The 18,909-nt window shown below is 42.9% G+C and overlaps 1 protein-coding gene across 1 annotated transcript in view; it reads left to right on the top strand.

The window, feature by feature from the left end:
* The first annotated feature begins 9,196 nt into the window (after positions 1-9,196).
* LOC125452411 (bone morphogenetic protein 2-B) overlaps positions 9,197-18,909 on the top strand; it is a 30,078-nt gene continuing 20,365 nt past the window's right edge. The window contains exon 1 of the mRNA XM_048530804.1: positions 9,197-9,515. Coding sequence (XP_048386761.1) covers positions 9,197-9,515 — 319 coding nt within the window. The remainder of the gene's footprint in view (positions 9,516-18,909) is intronic.

Raw genomic sequence — 18,909 nt, forward strand, 5'->3', positions numbered from 1 at the left:
ATATTCCATGCTTCGTGGAATCTTGGCTTCAGCTGATACAGGATTAGAAGCCTAATATGTCTGGCTAGAAAATTCTCAGAAGAGATAGGGAGAATAATATAGGAGAGTAAAATAATTAAAGTGCATGTGTTGACTCACATTCTAGATAATGAAGAAGGACAAGCAACTGATCTGAAGATAAGAGAATACATTGACCTAGAGGTTACATTGTGCTGCACACTTCTGTTGACATAGTACAAGGGATCACATTAAATTTTTGTTGGGAACTCGTTGTAACATTTCAAGAGTGCACACTATAATGCCTGTGCTATTCATTAGCTGCACAGCTATTTGGACAGCAATGTGTGGGAGTGAGTGAAATCAGATTTCATTGGCACCAGATGAAGGCAGCTAGCACTACTTTAACAGGAGCTACACTCAAGCTGAAGACTATAGGGGATGGCAACAAAGTGCAAACTGTTTAAAAGATGGCACCAATATTTTGATTTAAGATTGGGATCTGGTACAGTCAGTAGACTGGAAGGACAATATCCTGTTATTCTGGGGCAACAAACCCTCCAGACTGTACACCGGTGGATTGAAGCAACTGAAGAGCTTAGCTCCTAATAAATGCTTGCAATCGCAAAAGAAATTCAATGACCTCACCTGAGGTATTAAGACAAAAATATTGGGCCGGGTTTCCCAAGAGGAGGCAACCACATGCATATTGCCACCAGTAACTTCTTTTTGAGATTCCAATAGGGTAGTAAGTATACATTAAACCTGATAGTTCCCTTATAGTGCTTGATTGTCGGGTGAAAGCAAACCCTTTTTTATACCGTTCTCTGGTTTAAAGATCCAGTGTCACAGACAGCCACTTTGTCTCCTCCTGTGAAAGGATAAGTAAAGTTTATTGTCAGGTTAGGGTGCCCAGAGGGTAGTGCGCCAGGGTAGGGATTGGGTTCCAAATAAATTAGGTGCCAGGTGTATAAGAGTAGGGTGCCAGAGTACAGGTTGCAATGGGGTTAGGTGAGTCATGGAGTGTTTATGGTAGGTCTGTGGTAGGGCAGGAAATTTCAGGTTTGGTGGGTATGTGGTTAGGGAAGGCCTGTATCCTGTGGTAGGAGTAATGTCCTGCGAAGAGATTGCTGTTGGGCTCAGGCCTGTAGGAGGGGTTTTGAGTCTGGTGACAGCAGTGACATTGTCGGTTCCCAGGGAGTTGGGAGAGGTGTGGGGAGAGGGTGGTTGGTTTCGGGTTTGAAGTGGGATAGTGTGACAATTTTTCAGTGTCCAGGTGTTATTATCAGGTACCGGGGTTGTGGGTGTGTCAGGTCAGGTTCTGGGATATGTGTAAGGAGCCTGGAGGACGTATAATTGAGGTTGTCTGGGAAGTTGGGGTCAGTTGAGTAGTTACAGAGGAGTTAGACTAAATTTTAATAATTCTTCTTTTCCTGAGTAACTGTTTACTGATGCAGCAGCATACTTCAAATTCTCCAATTTAAATGCATATTTTTACAGGTGTATGGTTGCAGGAGAATTGCTCAGAACTTCCATTTCATAAGCAATTAATTCCCTTGGCATTTGCTACATTGTGGATTCCACAGGATCTCCCATGAACAACTCTCCGCTATTCAATGGCAAGGATTATCTGACCACTGGAAAATCAGGCCATTGATCAAATATTCTTTATTCATCCTTCCATCACTTACATTCTCACTAGTCACAATATTTTCTTTGCTCCTTCATTTGTCTCTCCTACTTTCAATATATGGCTCTTAACTCCAACTGCTTCTCCATGCTCACTTCAATGTCAACCCTAATATCTCCATGCCTCATATCTTGACACTTATTTGATCAAGCCTGGTACATTCTCTATATACCTCACAGGACAGTCATTAATACACTCCCTTCTTTCTCACTACACATGAGAACATATAACTTACTCGAGGAGGCTGCACCAGAATGAAGCAAATCCAACCTGCATATCCCAAGGATGAATTGCAGGGCAAGTTCTCCAAATCATCTGCTGTATCTTAGTCTGAAGAATCAGGGGAAACATGGTAAGGCAGCAGAAATGCAATGAAAATAAAGATCTCCTCCTTTCTGTAAAATAAAGTACCAAGGCATTGAGGACAGGTAAAGTATTTTCAGTGTGGTGAGCGACAATGCTGGAGGTTCATTGCACGAAGTTTCTTCAAATATTTATACATTTCTCCTCTTTTTAACTTCTTACCTCTTTCTCACCTAGTAATTCATGATAAACTGCAACGGCCACATCCTCTGCCCAGCCTTCATGTTAAAAGTTAATCCCTGTCCCTCTCTTTCATTTCGGGTACTCAAAATGTAGACCCCTGTGTCACTTCAGGAAGAGAAGGTAGGGCTGCTTAAAGAGGCATGGTGACATGGAGTAGCAAGGGCCAGTCATTGACTGTAAACTCCCAAGGGATGCAACATCTGCACTTGTAGCTGTATCAGCGACGGGTTGCAGTGGAGTTTGACTGTGGACTGTGCTGTCTCAGAGTCTGGAATAACTTTGCCAACTGTCTACTGGTCAGAGAAACTGACAAACTGAGGACCTCCTGCATAAGTATAGGCATCTCCACAGTCATTGTGGAAGCTGGAGATGGGTCACTGGCAGCAGGACTGAAGAATGTTTGTCTGTGCTAAGAGCACCTTAAGAAAAACTTTCTGATGAGTAAGTTCAAACTCCTCCTCCCTTGTAGGACACACATCTCTTTCTGCTTGCTGGAGGACAATGAGGATCTGAGCCTGCTGTGTTGAACTCATAGACAAAAAGATGGCATGCAGGTCTGTGGCATCTTGATACCGAGTATCTGGCCTGACTTTCCATGAGGGATGTCAACCTCCCGATGCAGAAAGCCATGTGCACACATCCAAAGTAGGGTAGAACTCATCTCCTCTACTTTCTTCATCTCATTGCTCGATGCTTTTTGTAGTACTGCTCCCAGATATTCTCCCACCTCTTACTGAAGCTCTTACAGGTGGCATGTTGCTGACTCCAGAGGCACAACAGCAGCCTGGAGATCGGAAAGGGTCAGAGTTCCAGCAGCCAGTTGTCCCAGCTGTCGTAGCCTCCAGTGAGCAGCTCAGTAACGTACTCACCAGCTTTCAATGCTGCATCTGTTTATGATCACATAATATCACACCCCAATGTGAGAAAATCTGCAATGGTGTGGGGGAATGATGTTCTGGTGTAGACTCTGAGGATTCCACCCCGTCAACCTCAGTGGTTGTCCAATGAGCTTTGATCTCTAGATCTGAGTTTTCTAAGCGATTTCCAAGACCTAGATGAACACAGATATTTGAGGGTAAGAGCTGCCATCCAACAATTCCTGATGTGAAGCTCAACATATCTTGTGGTGAACACATGAGCATGATGTCATATGCGTCGTTCAAACACACTCTCATTTCTATGGACTCATTCACTCAGTCTCTTGGATCAACTATGCTATCTCACTATCAGTTATCATGCAGCCATTCTACGATCCAGTCAATTCCCAGGGCTCTTCTCTTATGCACACTTCAAAGTATGATTACCTGGGATGTCTCTATCAGTTTTGGCTTGCTCCTCGTTTTTGTGGGCCAATTATCCCTGCAGGGAGTAGGAAAACTGTTGCTTTTCTAACATGGACTAGCATAGCCCTTTGACCGTGTCTGAGGGATTTGGAAGGCCTGCCGCATTGTTCTGTTTTTTGGGGACTTGGTGGGGTCAGCAAACATGGATTTCTGGCTACCAGTGAGATACTGCCATGTATCTGAAAAGATATGCTACTGACACAACCCTGCCTGAGTGCTCACTACCTCCCCATCTAATACATAGTCCCACAATAGAACATGTTTGTCTCAAAAAGGAGAGCCACATGACGGATCAGCCAGAGTAAAGGAGGTCATTGACCTGTCAGTTGCACTGAACTCAAGTTTAGGGTTGATCCCCATATGTGATGAGCTTCTCTGTGATCTTCAACCCGTTCTGCTTGGTCAGGCAGGTTGACCTCTTCTTGTTGCCCCTTGGGAATAGGAACTTCCGAAGCCTGTCAATAAACTGTGGGGCCATCCTATGTCATCTAACATGGCAGTCTTCCCCTTTACTTCTTGATCTTCACTTGGGGGTATCTAGGCTCCCATGAGGTTTCTGTCTAAATGGTATTGAGCCATTCAGGCAGCGTAAAATGTGGGTTGGCATCCCCTTAAAGATAGAGCCAGCACTTGCCCTTCAGATGGATGATATTGCCATTGGCACCTCATGCCCTCCCTTACTTGTCACAGTCCCCATATATCCAGGCTATTAATTTAGGGTTCACAATGTTATTATAGTTGACTAGCCACTTTTCATTCAATCAAAAGCAATGTCCGCTTCTGACACATGACCTGTACTGCACAAATAGAATGTAAATAGCATGGAGGGGCCCAGGCTTCAACCTCCATTGGGGTTTTGCACAGAGAGCAAAAGCCATTCTGCTCAACATCAACTTAATTCTATAAAGTCCAGTGCACATGAAACTGTAGGGTAGAGTCTTAGCACATCTTCCAATTTCCTTTTTCTCCTTATACTGAGGTTCTTTGTCTCCAATAATTAATAGTTCACAAATCAGTTTACTAAAATATGTGTTATTCAGTTTTTCGAAGGTTTTGTCATATTTATATTCCTATGAAATTATGCACCTTTTCTTATTAGTGAGAGTTTCATCATAGTATTAAGAGTGGGAACATAAGATCATTGAAATTAGGAGTGGGAGTAGGCAACTGGAACTAGCTGAGTGGGCACCACGGTCAGCATGGACCAGTTTGGGCTAAAGTGCCTGCTTCCATGTTGTATTTCTTCATAACTCTACAGACAATAGACAATAGACAACAGACAATAGGTGCTGGAGTAGGCCATTTGGCCCTTCGAGCTAGCACCACCATTCATTATGATCATGGCTGATCATCCACGATCAGTATCCTGTTCCTGCCTTATCCCCATAACCCTTGACTCCACTATCTTTAAGAGCTCTATCTATCTCTTTCTTAAAAGTATCCAGAGAGTTGGCCTCCACTGCTTTCTGGGGCAGAGCATTCCATATATCCACCACTCTCTGGGTGAAGAAGTTTTTCCTCAACTCTGTTCTAAATGGCCTACCCCTTATTTTTAAACTGTGTCCTCTAGTTCTGGACTCACCCATCAGCAGAAACATGCTTCCTGCCTCCAGAGTGCCCAATCCCTTAATAATCTTATACGCCTCAATCAGATCCCCTCTCATCCTTCTAAACTCAGGTGTATACAAGCCCAGTCGCTCCAATCTTTCAACATATGATAGTCCCGCCATTCCGGGAATTGACCTCGTGAACCTATGCTGCACTCCCTCAATAGCAAGAATGTTCTCAAATTTGGAGACCAAAACTGCATACAATACTCCAGGTGCGGTCTCGCCAGGGCCCTGTACAGCTGCAGAAGAACCTCTTTGCTCCTATACTCAATTCCTCTTGTTATGAAGGCCGGCACGCTATTAGCTTTCTTCACTGCCTGCTGTACCTGCATGCTTGCTTTCATTGACTGACGTACAAGAACACCTAGATCTCGTTGTGCCACCTAGATCTCATGGAAATTAAAATTTCAAAATTTTGTGTTGGACTTCATTGTAACTGCTGGATGTTGACACAGTCATTGATGGTGGTCTCTAAATGTGAAACTAACCTCATCTAATTCTACCTTTATAGTTGCTTTTTGTAATGCTAAATCACGCTGAATTAATAATTTAGAAATACATTGGAAGAATGATCTAAGCATTCTAAAGTGACTCAAAATAATTAAATTCTAGTCTACTTGGCATTCTTTTCAGGACTCGTAAATGTAGAAAAAGGATGGAATTTATGACCAATTGACAATCATTGTGAGGAAATCATAGGTAACTGAGCAACAAGTAATTGCTTGAAATCAGGCTAACAATAACATATTAAACGAAAAGTAAACTGATAAACTCAGACCTAATGATTTACTTCAAAGCAATGTGAAATGATAGAATTAATCAGAAATAAAGATCCCATCAGTCCAACTTTCTTGTCTGCTGTGCAGAAATAATATCCCAAATGGACTCCGGAAAGAAAAACTGAAATTGCTGAAGAAACTCAATTGGTCTGGCAGCATCTGTGGAGAGAGAAACAGAGTTTATGTTTTCAGTCTATGTGACTGTTCTTCAGAACTCACCTGTAATGTAGTCTACCTGGATCTCCAAAAGATATTTGACAAAGTTTCACATAAAAAATGGCAAATTAAGCTGAATTCAGGGGAATACTGGGTAAAACATCAGAATGGATACAAAATTAAAAAGAAAGAAAACAGGGTAGAAACTGTTACTTCTAATTATAAGTTGTGTAACAAAAATTGCTGGAGAACCTCAGCAAGTCTGGCAGCACTTTCAAAAAGAAAGCAGAGTTAATGTTTTGACTCCAGTGACACTTCTTCAGAACTGCTAGTAGTGAGCAGATGGTAGTTATCTATGCTGAAGACAAAAGGTGAGTTGGAAAAGAAGTGAGCAGACAGGTGGAGATGGAGCCCAGAGAGAGGAAGAGAGAGAGAGAGAGACAGTTAGACAGACAAAGGGATGGCTGATCGTAAGCCAAAGAGAAAGAAAAGCTGATGATGGAGACCATAATTAGGTGAAAATGCATTAGTTGCACTAAAGCAGCCCGAGTCATAACATGGCCTAGGTGTGGGGATGGGTAAAGGACATAGTTGAAGGTGCTCAGGTTCTAAAATTATTGAACACAATATTGAGCCCTGAAGACTGCAGGGTCTCCAAATGAAAAATAAAATGCCGTTCTTCCAGCTTACGTGGAGCCTCACTGGAACACTGCAGCAAGACTGAAACAGGGATGTTGGCCATGAAGCATGATGGTGTGTTGAAGTGGCAGGGAACCAAAAGCTCAGGATCATTTCATGATCAGAATGGTCTGGTGATGAAGGCGTTCAGTCACATGGATGCATTGGACAGGCTGGAATTGTTCTCTTTAAAGAAGAGATGGTTGAGATGAGATTTGATAGAGATGTACAAAATAATAAGGGATTTGGATAGGGAGAAACTGGTCCTGTTGGCAGGAAAATCATGAATCAAACAACATTAATTTAAGGGGAATGGTAAATGAACAAATCTTTTTTGTACTGCATGTAGTTAGAATCTGAAATGCACTAAGAGCGTGATGGAGACAGATTCAATCATGCCTTTCAAAAGAGAAATATCTGATTATCTGCAGAGAAAACAAAATCAGAGCTACAGAGAAAAAAGACAGGAAAGTAGGACTAGCCTACTTGCTGGAGAGAACTGGCATAGACATGATGGTCTGAATGGCTTCCTCTGTGCTGTAATCTTTCTGTGATTTATTAAATTGCTTCAAACGAAATTGTGTGAGTTAAATGGCATATGCAGAAGTGATATCAAGAGGCTTTTCAAATATAAAGAAATCAATATGTGCAATAGGCTTCTGGTTAGAGGAGTAAATGTGAATCTTCAGATCTTTTAAAAAGGTAATTCATCAGATTCCTGAAGCCTGGAAGCAAGCCACTCAATCCATACCAACTGCCCAAAGAGTATACCATCCAGACCAAACCTACCCCTGCAACTCCACGTTTCCCCTAGCTAATCCCCTTATCCTGTGCATTTTTAGCCCGCGTGAGGATGTATAAAGTTCACACGGACAGTTGCGGAACTTGGAATTGAGCATGGGTCTACTAGTGCTATGAGGTAGCGGTGCTAATGCCTGAGCCACCACTCCACCCTCAGTGGCCATCCCCTCTAGAGCATGGCTTTACTGAATGAGTTCTCCAACATAGGCTGAAAACACTTTCACATTCATAATTGCCTTGTGACTAATGGCACATTCTGATTAGAATTTAGAGATAGCAGCGTAGAGCTGGAGGAGCACAACGGGTCAGGCTGCGTCAGAGGAGCAGGAAAAGCTGACGTTTGATTTCTAAAGAAGGCCGACTCAAAATGCCAGCTTTCTTGCTCCTCTGATGCTGCGTGGCCTGCTGTGTTCATCCAGCTCCACACTGTGATATCTCGGACATAGGCATCGGCGGTTCTTAATATCTCTGACTGATTAGAATTTAATCGTGCTGTCAGTCGGTTAAGCCTTCCAGAGCTTCACAAACTGAAGCATTAAAAGGATTCCAGTCTGTGCTTCTATAACTGCATGCAATTTGACTTTGTTTTCTTCACATGGGCAGGAATGTGGGCTCACAGCCACGGACAGCCTAGAAGGTAACTTTTAATGCAGCGAAACCAGCTTTCAAACTATAAAAACTTTAAGTTAACTGTCCAACCAAACTGATTTATTTCAATATTCCAGGATTTCAATTAGAATTTCACTAAAGCTGTGGGACCAGCTGCTGGAAACCCAGACAGAAAACAAAAAGCAAAGAACTGCGGGTGCCGAAATCCAAAAGAAACATAGAAATCGCTGCCGAAAAGTCATCAGGTCTGACAGCATCTGTGAAGAGAAAGTAAAGTTAATGCTTTGAGTCCTGTGACCCTTGTTCAATCCAAATAGAAAATGTTCTTGATCTGCCTTGTTTCCAGAGAGAACGAAAGCTCCATGTGTACGAAGTAGAACCGGTTGGGAATTACAGACCTGCAGTGACCTCCCAGACCGTTAACTCACCGCACACTCTTCAAAAACCTCTCTGATCACAGACTGAACAACTCCAGCTCCATAAAACTGACAGACCCGGAGAGAAGCTTGGGCAAAGAACAATCTCTTGATAACAATTGATCTGGTCAGGGAATTTGACATTAGAAGTTTGGTTAGAGTCCCTGCTTCTACGGTCAATCATAGGAGCAGCTGGATCGCCTGTATGTGTACTTACATCTGAAATCCTCCTAATGCTGTTCAGTACCAGCCCATTTCCATCTCAATTCGTTTTTGTTGTAATCAAACCTGTTGAACAATTTTGTGTGAGATTTATTGTCATTATTTAATATGTTTTAACGCAGCCTTTTAAAATTCTAAATAACTTGACTCCTGTAATGGGCGTGCTTTTAATAAAACCTCTCTGTTTTTAAAGGAAGAAACAAAAGGCCGCGGCGCACAGTGTCAACTTTGGACACAATATAAACCCACGCACCCGGGCTGGAACGAATAGCTGCTAGAGAAAGCCTCCAGTCGCATCATTACTTCCTGGTGCAGGACCTGCCAGGAATTTTGACGGCAAGCTCACAGCATGGAACTGTACCGCTATTATTCCATGTATGTTTCTGTTTGTTTGGCACTAACATGCTCCAAGAGCAGCGAGATGAAAAATCAATCCAATCTGAGGTGGACAGACGAAAAACAAATCCGGATCGAAGCGATCAAAAAGGCAGTCGTGGAGCAACTGGGTGTGTTGAGACCACCTATTTCAGGAAGAAATCTTTCGGGAACAGAGGAGGAGAAAATGCAGCAACTTTACCTACAGCGTGTGAGGCACTTCGATCAAAATCCTGGCTTGACCAACAGGAAGGGTATCAGAATGAGTTCTGTCAATATCTTTATGGAGAAGGGTAAGCACGTTGTGTGTATGTTGTTATCAGCATGAAATTTGACTCAATTGTAGCTCATGTATTGTGGTGTCAATTTAGCCACACACTTAAATAAGATCTCCGACATCGTAAAAATCCCCCCACCTGAACTCTTCCCCCCCCGCCACCACCCCGTTAGAATTGAACGTTTTGGCTTCAACACTGAGCATAAATTTTCAAATACATGTCGATTTTTAAGGAATTAAAATTTGAGAAAATCAATGCTGTTAAATTTGGGAGTATCTTCTCTGTCACCGGCATGAGCTATGGGAATCCGTTTTCCAGGTTCCCACTGCAAGCGGTTGAATTCTGATTGGGTGGATTATCCGAAAGTGAAAACATCCGAATTTGAATACTGGGATTTTGGGCTTCTTTTCCAGAACATGTAGATAAGTGTTTGTGTGAAGGAGTTTGCATGGAGCCATTTCAAGACAATCTTTGGGAGTCCGAGGTCAGGCTAATATGAAGTCCTCAGGGAGCCCACAATTGCTGGAAGTGGAACTAGCTCACCTATTTCTGCAACAGTATTTAGGATTACATAGGATATACAGCGCAGGAGCAGGCCATTCAGTCCAACTAGTCCTTGCTAATGTTTTTGTTCCATTCTTCTCATTTTTTATAATCTAAACTTACCATCCATTCCTTTCTCCCTCAAATGTATGCCTAGCTTCTCCTTAACTGCACTTATACTATTGACTTAACCCTATCCCTATGGTAGAAAGTTGCAAATTCTCACCAGGTTTTGGGTAAAGAAGTTTCTTCTGAATTCCATGTTGGAATACTTAGTAACGAACTTACATTGATGACTTCTATTATGTTTTTTTTCCCACAAGACAAAACATTCTGCTTATATTCACTTTATCAAAATCTTTAATAATATTAAAAAAACACAGCTTTTTATCCGAGAGAAAACAGAACCAGCCTGTCAATCCTTTCCTGCTATATATACACATGTATCTCTGGTGTTATCCTTATCAATCTTCTCTGAACCATTTCTGTGTCTCTATGTCCCTTTTTACAATACAGTAAGCAGAGCTGTAGACTGTAATCTTTTTAAGTGTGGTAAGATAAAACTAGTACAGGTTTATCATAACTTCCCTTTTTAGTTTCAATTGAATCACCTATAGACATAAAGCTTTATTTTTGGTTTACTTTTTAATGGTCTTGCTAATCTGTGGTGCAACATTTAAAGATTTGCATGCTTGTACTCTGAGTTCCTCCACCTTACCTAGGCTCACAGGTTCCATGTAATATGTGACTTCACTATTCTTCCTATCAAAATGTACTAGCTTGTATTTATCTGCATTGACCTTCATTTGCCAATACATTCATCATTCGGCAAATTTATTAATGTCTCTAATTTGTTGCGGTCCTCCTTAGTATTGACTATCCCACCACATCATTTCATCCACAAATTTAGAAATTGAATTTTTGATTTCAAATCATTGATATAAATTGTGAACAACAGTGATCCCAGTTCCGTTCCTTATAGAACTCAACTTTCCACCTTCTGCCACGCCAAATAACAACATTTCATAGTAACCCTCTCTGCTTTAAGTCTTGAAACTGAGTAGCAACCCATTTTGCCTCTTGTCCCCAACTCCAAAATCTCTTAATTTTTCATTAATCTTTTATGGGCACCTTATCAAAGGTCATTTGAAAAAATGGCTAAATTACATCTACTGTTTTGGTTTGATTTATTATTCTCACATGTACGTAGATACAGTGAGAAGATTTGTTTTGTGTGTAGTACAGGTGTGTATGTGTGTAATACATACCATACAAAGTGCATAAGGGTAATAGAATAGAACAAAGAATACACTGTTACAGCTGCAGAGAAGGTGCACAAAGAGGAATATCAACATTTAATTTAAAACTTGAGAGGTCTGTTCAGAAGTCTTATAATAATGGGTAAGAAGCTGTTCAGGAATCTCTTCAGTGATAATGGGAATTGTCTCTACTTCCCTAAACTGTTCTTCCCCTCGCCCATCCCTTCCTCCCACCCCAAGCCGCACCTCCATTTCCTACCTACCACCTTATCCCACCTCCTTGACCTGTCCATCTTCCCTGGACTGACCTTTCCCCTCCCTACCTCCTCACCTATACTCTCCTCTCTACCTATCTTGTTTTCTCTCCATCTTCGGTCTGCCTCCCCCTCTCTCCCTATTTTTGCCAGTTCCCTCTCCCCATCCCCCTCTCTGATGAAGGGTCTAGGCCCAAAACGTCAGCTTTTGTGCTCCTGAGATGCTGGTTGGCCTGCTGTGTTCATCCAGCTCCACACTTTGTTATTATGATCTCTTCATGCGTGTTTTTAAGCTTTTGTATCTTCCGCCAGTGGAAGAGATTGAATGAGATTATAATCGGGGTGGGAGGGGTCTTTAATTATGTTGACTACCTTTCTCAGAAGTATATATGGAATCAATGGATGGAAGGTTGACTTGCGCGATAGACTGTGCTGTATTCACAACTCTGTCATTTCTTACAGTTGTGGCAGGGCAATTGCCATAACAAGTCTTGATGCATCTGGATTAACATCTATTCTCCCTGTAACCTCTGCAAAAATTCAATAAGATTACTGAAGTGAGATTTTCTATTTTGAAGCCCATGCGAATTATTCATTATATTTCTTATTTCTAGACATTCTCATTTTCTCTGTTGGTAAGAATTTCATTACTTCTAACACATGAAAATACAATTCATGGACAAGGGGTTTTGAACTATTAGTTTGGTACATCCCACATTCATTGAAATGCATTTACCTTAATACTCATCTCCTTATGAAACTTGACACCATCCAGGACATAGCCGCTGAAATGGCACTGCATCTACAAACATTCACTCTCTTCATCATCGACACATAGTTGCAGAAATGAGTACTGTTTATAAAATAAAAAACCGAATGAACTGCGGATGCTTGAAATCAGAAACAAAAACAGAAATTGTTGGAAAAGATCAGCAGGTCTGCAGCATGTGGGGAGAGAAAACGTTTTGGGTCGAGTGACTATTCCTCAGAACTCCCTGGATTTCTTTATCCTAACTCTTACGTGTTTATTTATTCATGGAATCCCACCAGTGTTTCATTTGTTATTTCCTTGTAGTGGAATATATTTCATTACCTTCTGTTGAACACCATATTAAATATTTTCCACAGCTATCGAGCCATAGAGTTGTACAGCATGGAAACAGACCCTTCTGTCCAACTCGTCCATGCTAAACTGATATCCCAAATTAATTTAGTTCCATTTGCTAGCATTGGGCCCATATCACTTTAAATCTTTCCAATTCATGTACTCGTCCAGATACCTTTTAAATGTTGTAATTGTACCAGCCTTCGTCACCTCCTCTGGCAGCTTGTTCCATGCACACACCATCCTCTGCATGAAAAAGGTTCCCCTGAAGTCCCTTTTACATCTTTCCCCTTTCATCTTAAACCTACGCCGTCTATTTTTGGACTGCCCTACCCCGGGGAAAAGACCATGGCTATTCACCCCATCGATCCCCATCATGATTTTATAAACCTCTATAAGGTCACCCCTCAGCCTCTGATGCTCCAGGAAAAATAGCCCCAGCCTATTCAACATGTCCATATAGCTCAAACTGTCCAACCCTGGCAACATCCTTGTAAATCTTTTCTGAGCATTTTCAAGTTTAACAACATCTTTCTACAGCAGGGAGGCTAGAATTGAATGCAACAGTCCAAAAGTGGCCGAACCAATGTGCTGTACAGCCTCAAAATGACAATCCAACTCCTGGACTCAACGCACTGATCAATAAAAGCAGCGTACCAAACGCCTTCTTCACTAGCCTTGTCCACCTGTGATTCCACTTTCAAGGAACTATGGATCTGCACCTCAAGGTCTCTTTGTTTGGCAACACTCCCCAGGACCCTACCATTATTATAAATTAAAAGGTAACAAAGTGTGGAGGTGGATGAACACAACAGGCCAAACAGCATCTTAGGAGCACAAAAGCCGACGTTTCAGGCCTAGACCCTTCATCAGAAAAGGGGGAGGGGGAGAGTGTTCTGAAATAAATAGGGAGAGAGGGGGAGGTGGATCGAAGATGGATAGAGGAGAAGATAGGTGGAGAGGAGACAGACAAGTTAAAGGGGCGGGGATGGAGCCAGAAGAAGTGAGCCTAGGTGGGGAGGTAGGGAGGGATAGGTCAGTCCGGGGAGGATGGACAGGTCAAGGGAGTGGGATGATGTTAATAGGAAGGAAATGGGGGTGCGGCTTGAGGTGGGAGGAGGGGATAGGTGAGAGGAAGAACAGGGGAGGCGGGGATGAGCTAGGCTGGTTTTGGGATGCTGTAGGAGGAGGGGAGATTTTGAAGCTTGTGAAACCCGCATTGATACCATTGGGCTGCAGGGTTCCCAAGCAGAATATGAGTTGCTGTTCCTGCAACCTTCGGGTGGCATCATTGTGGCACTGCAGGACGCCCATGATGGACATGTCATCTGAGGAATGGGAGGGGAAGTTGAAATGGTTCGCGACTGGGAAGTGCAGTTGTTTATTGCGAACTGAGCGGTGGTGTTCTGCAAAGCAGTCCCAAGCCTCCGCTTGGTTTTCCCAACGTAGAGGAGGCCACAACGGGAACAGTGGATGCAGTATACCACATTGGCAGATGTGCAGGTGAACATCTGCTCGATGTGGAAAGTCTTCTTGGGGCTTGGGATGGGGGTGAGGGAGGAGGTGTGGGGGCAGGTGTAGCACTTCCTGCAGTTGCAGGGGCAAGTGCTGGGTGTGGTGGGGTTGGAGGGGAGTGTGGAGTGAACAAGGGAGTCCCAGACAGAGTGGTCCCTCCGGAAGGCAGACAAGGGTGGGGATGGAAAAATGTCTTTGGTGGTGGGGTTGGATTGCAGATGGCGGAAGTGTCGGAGGATGACGTGTTGGAGCCGGAGGTTGGTGGGGTGCTACGTGAGGACAAGGGGAATTCTTTTTTGGTAGTTATTGCGGGGGCGGGGTGTGAGGGATGAGTTGCGGGAAATGCAGGAGACGTGGTCGAGGGCATTCTCAACCACTGTGGAGGGGAGGTTGCGGTCCTTGAAAAACGAGGACATCGAGGATGTACAGGAATGGACTGCCTCATCCTGGGAGCAGATGCGGCGGAGGCGAAGGAGTTGGGAATAGGGGTTGGAATTTTTGCAGGAAGGTGGGTCGGAGGAGGTGTATTCTATGTAGCTGTGGGAGTCAGTGGGCTTGAAATGGATATCGGTTTCTAGGTGGTTGCTTGAGATGGAGACAGAGAGGTCCAGGAAGGTGAGGGAGATGTTCAAGATAGTCCAGGTGAACTTGAGATTTGGGTGGAAGGTGTTGGTGAAGTGGCTGAGCTGTTCGAGCTCCTCATGGGAGCACAAGGCGGCCCCGATACAGTCATCAATGTAACGGAGGAAGAGGTGGGGTTTAGGGCCTGTGTAGGTATGGAAGAGGGACTGTTCCATGTAACCTACAAAGATATAGGCATAGCTTTGGCCCATGCAGGTACCCATGGCCACCTCCTTTGTCTGTAGGAAGTGGGAGGAATTAAAAGAGAAGTTTTTGAGGGTGAGGATGAGTTCGTCTAGGCTTGGCCTGCTGTGTTCATCCAGCTCTACACCTTGTTGTCTCGGATTCTCCAGCATCTGCAGCTCCCATTATCTCTGATACATTATTCTAAATTGTTGTTTGCCAATATGGTTGCCCATTTTATTTCCTGAAGTACTATTCTCTGCTCTACAAAATCAGATTTTCCCCAATGTATTAACTTTTTGTGTCATTGTTATGTTCTTCTCTGTAATAATTTTAATGCAAATGGCTATATTGTCCAGATAGCTGGACAGTGTGGAGCTGGAGGAACACAGTAGGCCAGGCAGCATCAGAGGAACTGGAAAGTTGACGTTTCGGAAGAACGGTCCCGACCTGAAACATCAACTTTCCCACTCTTCTGATACTGCCTGGCCGGCTGTGTTCCTCCAGCTCCACACCCTGTGATCTCTGACTCCAGTATCTGCAGTTCTTGCTATTGCTGCCACTTATCTTTGGCTCTGATTACATAGCTCATTCCCAAGTAATAGATCCAATGTTGAAACTTCCCTTCTTGAATATATTACATTTAGAAGTTTCACACCTTTTAAATAATCTTCTGTTTGTCTATTCTTACCACCAAAGTGATTAACCTAACACTTTTTTATGTAATACTTCATCTGCCATCGTGTGGCCCACTCAGATGCCTTGTCTGGATCTCTTCATTGCTCAAATCTCCACCTCCCCTTCTATTTTTATTTTTAAACAAATAAACAAATAAAACAGAATAAACAAGTTAAGCAGCCCCCCCAATGAGACACTGTAACAAGAATATGAACTAATGGTTGATAGAAACTTATAAAAGATGAATGGAAACTTACTAAATCAAAATAACATTCTCTGAAGTGATGTTACACTCCAGCTCCTGTAGTGCTCTCTGGTCTTTACAGGCCTCAGTAGTGCCAGTGGACTTCACATACCCTTTCACAATGGACACCCGAGTGTGAATCTGACTTTTTATCATTAGCAAAGTGACCTGTTAACTCTAAGCCATTAACGTAAATCATAAATAGTTGAGCCTGCAGCATCAACCCTTGTAGCCTTGCAACCTTTGTACTAGTTCACATGTACTGACTTGAAAATACTCCTCTTACCCAACACTCACTTCTTGCATCTCCGACACACACTAATACTTTACTCCAGATCCATCAACCCTTATTTCGTATATTAGTTTTCTGTGTCAAACTTAATTCAATAACTCATCGAAATTATGTTTTTATGTATCTAATGACCTCCCTTTATCTATCCAACTCGTTGCAACCTTAAAGAATTCCAACAAAATTATGAAATATAATTTCCCCTTCACAAAACCATCTTGGTACCATTGAATTGTCATATGGTCTGGAGGTGGACCTGTAAAATCAGGTGATGTACCATTGATGGCCTGCTTCCTGTCAGCCCACATGTCGCCCTCGTCCCCATTATGGCCTTATGTGATAGTATTGGGTGGGCTGCACCTGTGGGAACCCTTAAGTGGGAAATTAATGCTGATTTGTAAAACTACCACAATCTTAAGGCTTAAAGTGACCTTTTACAGCAATTATTAACTGTTTCTATTATTCTAATATGAAACCAACTTGTCTAATAAGTCCTTGATGGATCTTTCTCACTGAATTTTTGGATTTTGATGGAATATCTCTTTGCTGAATAAAATTATTTGTTTCCTCAAATATTTTTTGCTCTTCATTTACCATCATACCTTTTTGACTATTTATCTGATCACCTTTAGCCAGGTGTCCAATCCTATCTATGTATTTGGCTTTGTTTAAACTTTGCTTAAGTGAGTTAATTTGTTTCAAAGATGCAACAAGCAACGTGGATAATGGGGTCCTGTAGGCATATGCCTTTACGCCCAGAAGGCATTTGATAATGTGCCACAAAAAATGGTTAAAACACAAGATAAGATCATGCAGGCCAAGTGATAATATATTAGCGTCGGTTGGGGTTTAGCTAACCACGAGAAAGCAGAGAATCAGGATGAATGGCATTTCTACCTCTGTGTAGATTCAATATTTGTTATCACGAGTTTTTTTTAAAATAATGGGCTGAATTTTTCAGTGAGGTTCATGAAGTATGGTCCATCTTAACTTTTCTCATGCAATCATCCACTCTTCAGCTCATTAATTGTGCCACTGACCTCTTTGGTGCCTCGCTCATGTAATTATACAGCAGGAGAATTGGAAGTGCTTGCCATTGCTGTAACATTGTGATGTTCACTCTGCTGGTGCTATATTTAAACACCACCTCCACAGAACTTCAGATGATGCAAGCCAGGAGCTGGCCTTTACACTTTGCTGCCTCCACCATTGGATCTAAGCAAAAAGTGCAGAAAGAAAAGCTGCAATCCGTTTCGGGTGGATGTGGCTGTTGAGAGAAGTGGAGCGTTCTGACTGGAGATCTCGTCACCAGATGCAGACATCTTGGCATGGAGATCGCCACCCAGGTAAATGCTGTCTTCAGAAACACCCAGGAGTGCCATAAGAAGGTTAATACCCCTCCGTGCTCCACGAGTTAAGTGCCATCATCTTCTCTCTGCTACCTCACACTCATAGGGCCACAACTCTAACTCTGCTTCTGTATGCACCTTTCACCAAAATGTGTGGATACAACTCATTATTATGTGCATCATGTTCACGCAGCAGCTCTCAGCCACGTTGTCCTCCCTGTCCCCTCTGTTTCTTACTCACTCGCCTCACTTCCTCTCCTACTCATGCATCGCCACAAACATCTATCTCATTTACTTCCATCATATTCAGTCCCTCTTTTTGGGTCATTATATGACAAAAACCTGTCATAAAACAAAAAGCAGAAATTGCTGAAGAAACTCAGCATCCGTGGGAAGAAAGCAGAGTCAATGTTTCAAATCCAGTGATTCTTAATCTGCCATAACTGAGCCGAGAGAGCCAAAACCAGCAGTGGGTAACATCAGGTTCTTCACCCCAATATGAGCAGAAACTGCTGATGTTGGATGGAAGAATGGGTGACTGTTCTTGTGGGGGCAACAAGACCTCCACAAGCAACAAACTGAGTGAGCTTCTTTGCGCCCTCACATCTGTGACATTCCAGATGCACTTGTAGGCCAGGGCTACACAGGTTCCTAGTTGCTATTGGAACAATCCACTGCCATATAAACAGGCACCAGGACAGGATGGCTACCCATTCTTTCTGAGCCCAGAGGAGCAGTGGGAGCAGAGTAGGCAGAGTGGATTGGGGCAGAGCGGAGTGAAGCATTGGGAACCTTCACTGAAACCAGAAGCAGAACTCCTGAGTTGATGTCAGGATTCACAAAGTTACACAAGACAAGAGGAAGCAGCTGATTGGGTGAGTAAAGTTGGATGAGTATTATTTTAAATCACTTATAGTGTGTAAGATCTTTATTTTGGGTTTATAATTAGTAAGGGTAACGGTGCAGAGACCCGAAGGGAAGAATGGCCCTGGAGTAATTAATATGATTTGATTTGAAGGGAAAGTTAAGGATTTAAATTAAAGGGGAAAGTCATGAAAGGGCCATAGTCTACTCCTCCTGCCCCGAGTGGGTTAGGGTTAGGAAGCCAGACACAGTTCCAATACGCAGGACCAGAATGTGTACAGAAACTGTCTCCAGCTGCAACTGCTGGGACCCTGTGAGTCAGAGTTGAAGCAGCAAATGATGACACTGCGGAAAACCGCAAAGCTGGTAGTATAATGGATAGCATATATAAGACGTGGTCACTGCACAGGCAGGGAGGACACAGGTACGGAAGAAATGGATATCCACCAATAGAGTAAGAGGATTAAGAGGTCTAGGTGGCAGTGCAGGAATCCCATATGGCCAA

The sequence above is a fragment of the Stegostoma tigrinum genome, chromosome 1 (assembly GCF_030684315.1).
Source record: "Stegostoma tigrinum isolate sSteTig4 chromosome 1, sSteTig4.hap1, whole genome shotgun sequence".
Lineage (NCBI taxonomy): Eukaryota > Metazoa > Chordata > Chondrichthyes > Orectolobiformes > Stegostomatidae > Stegostoma > Stegostoma tigrinum.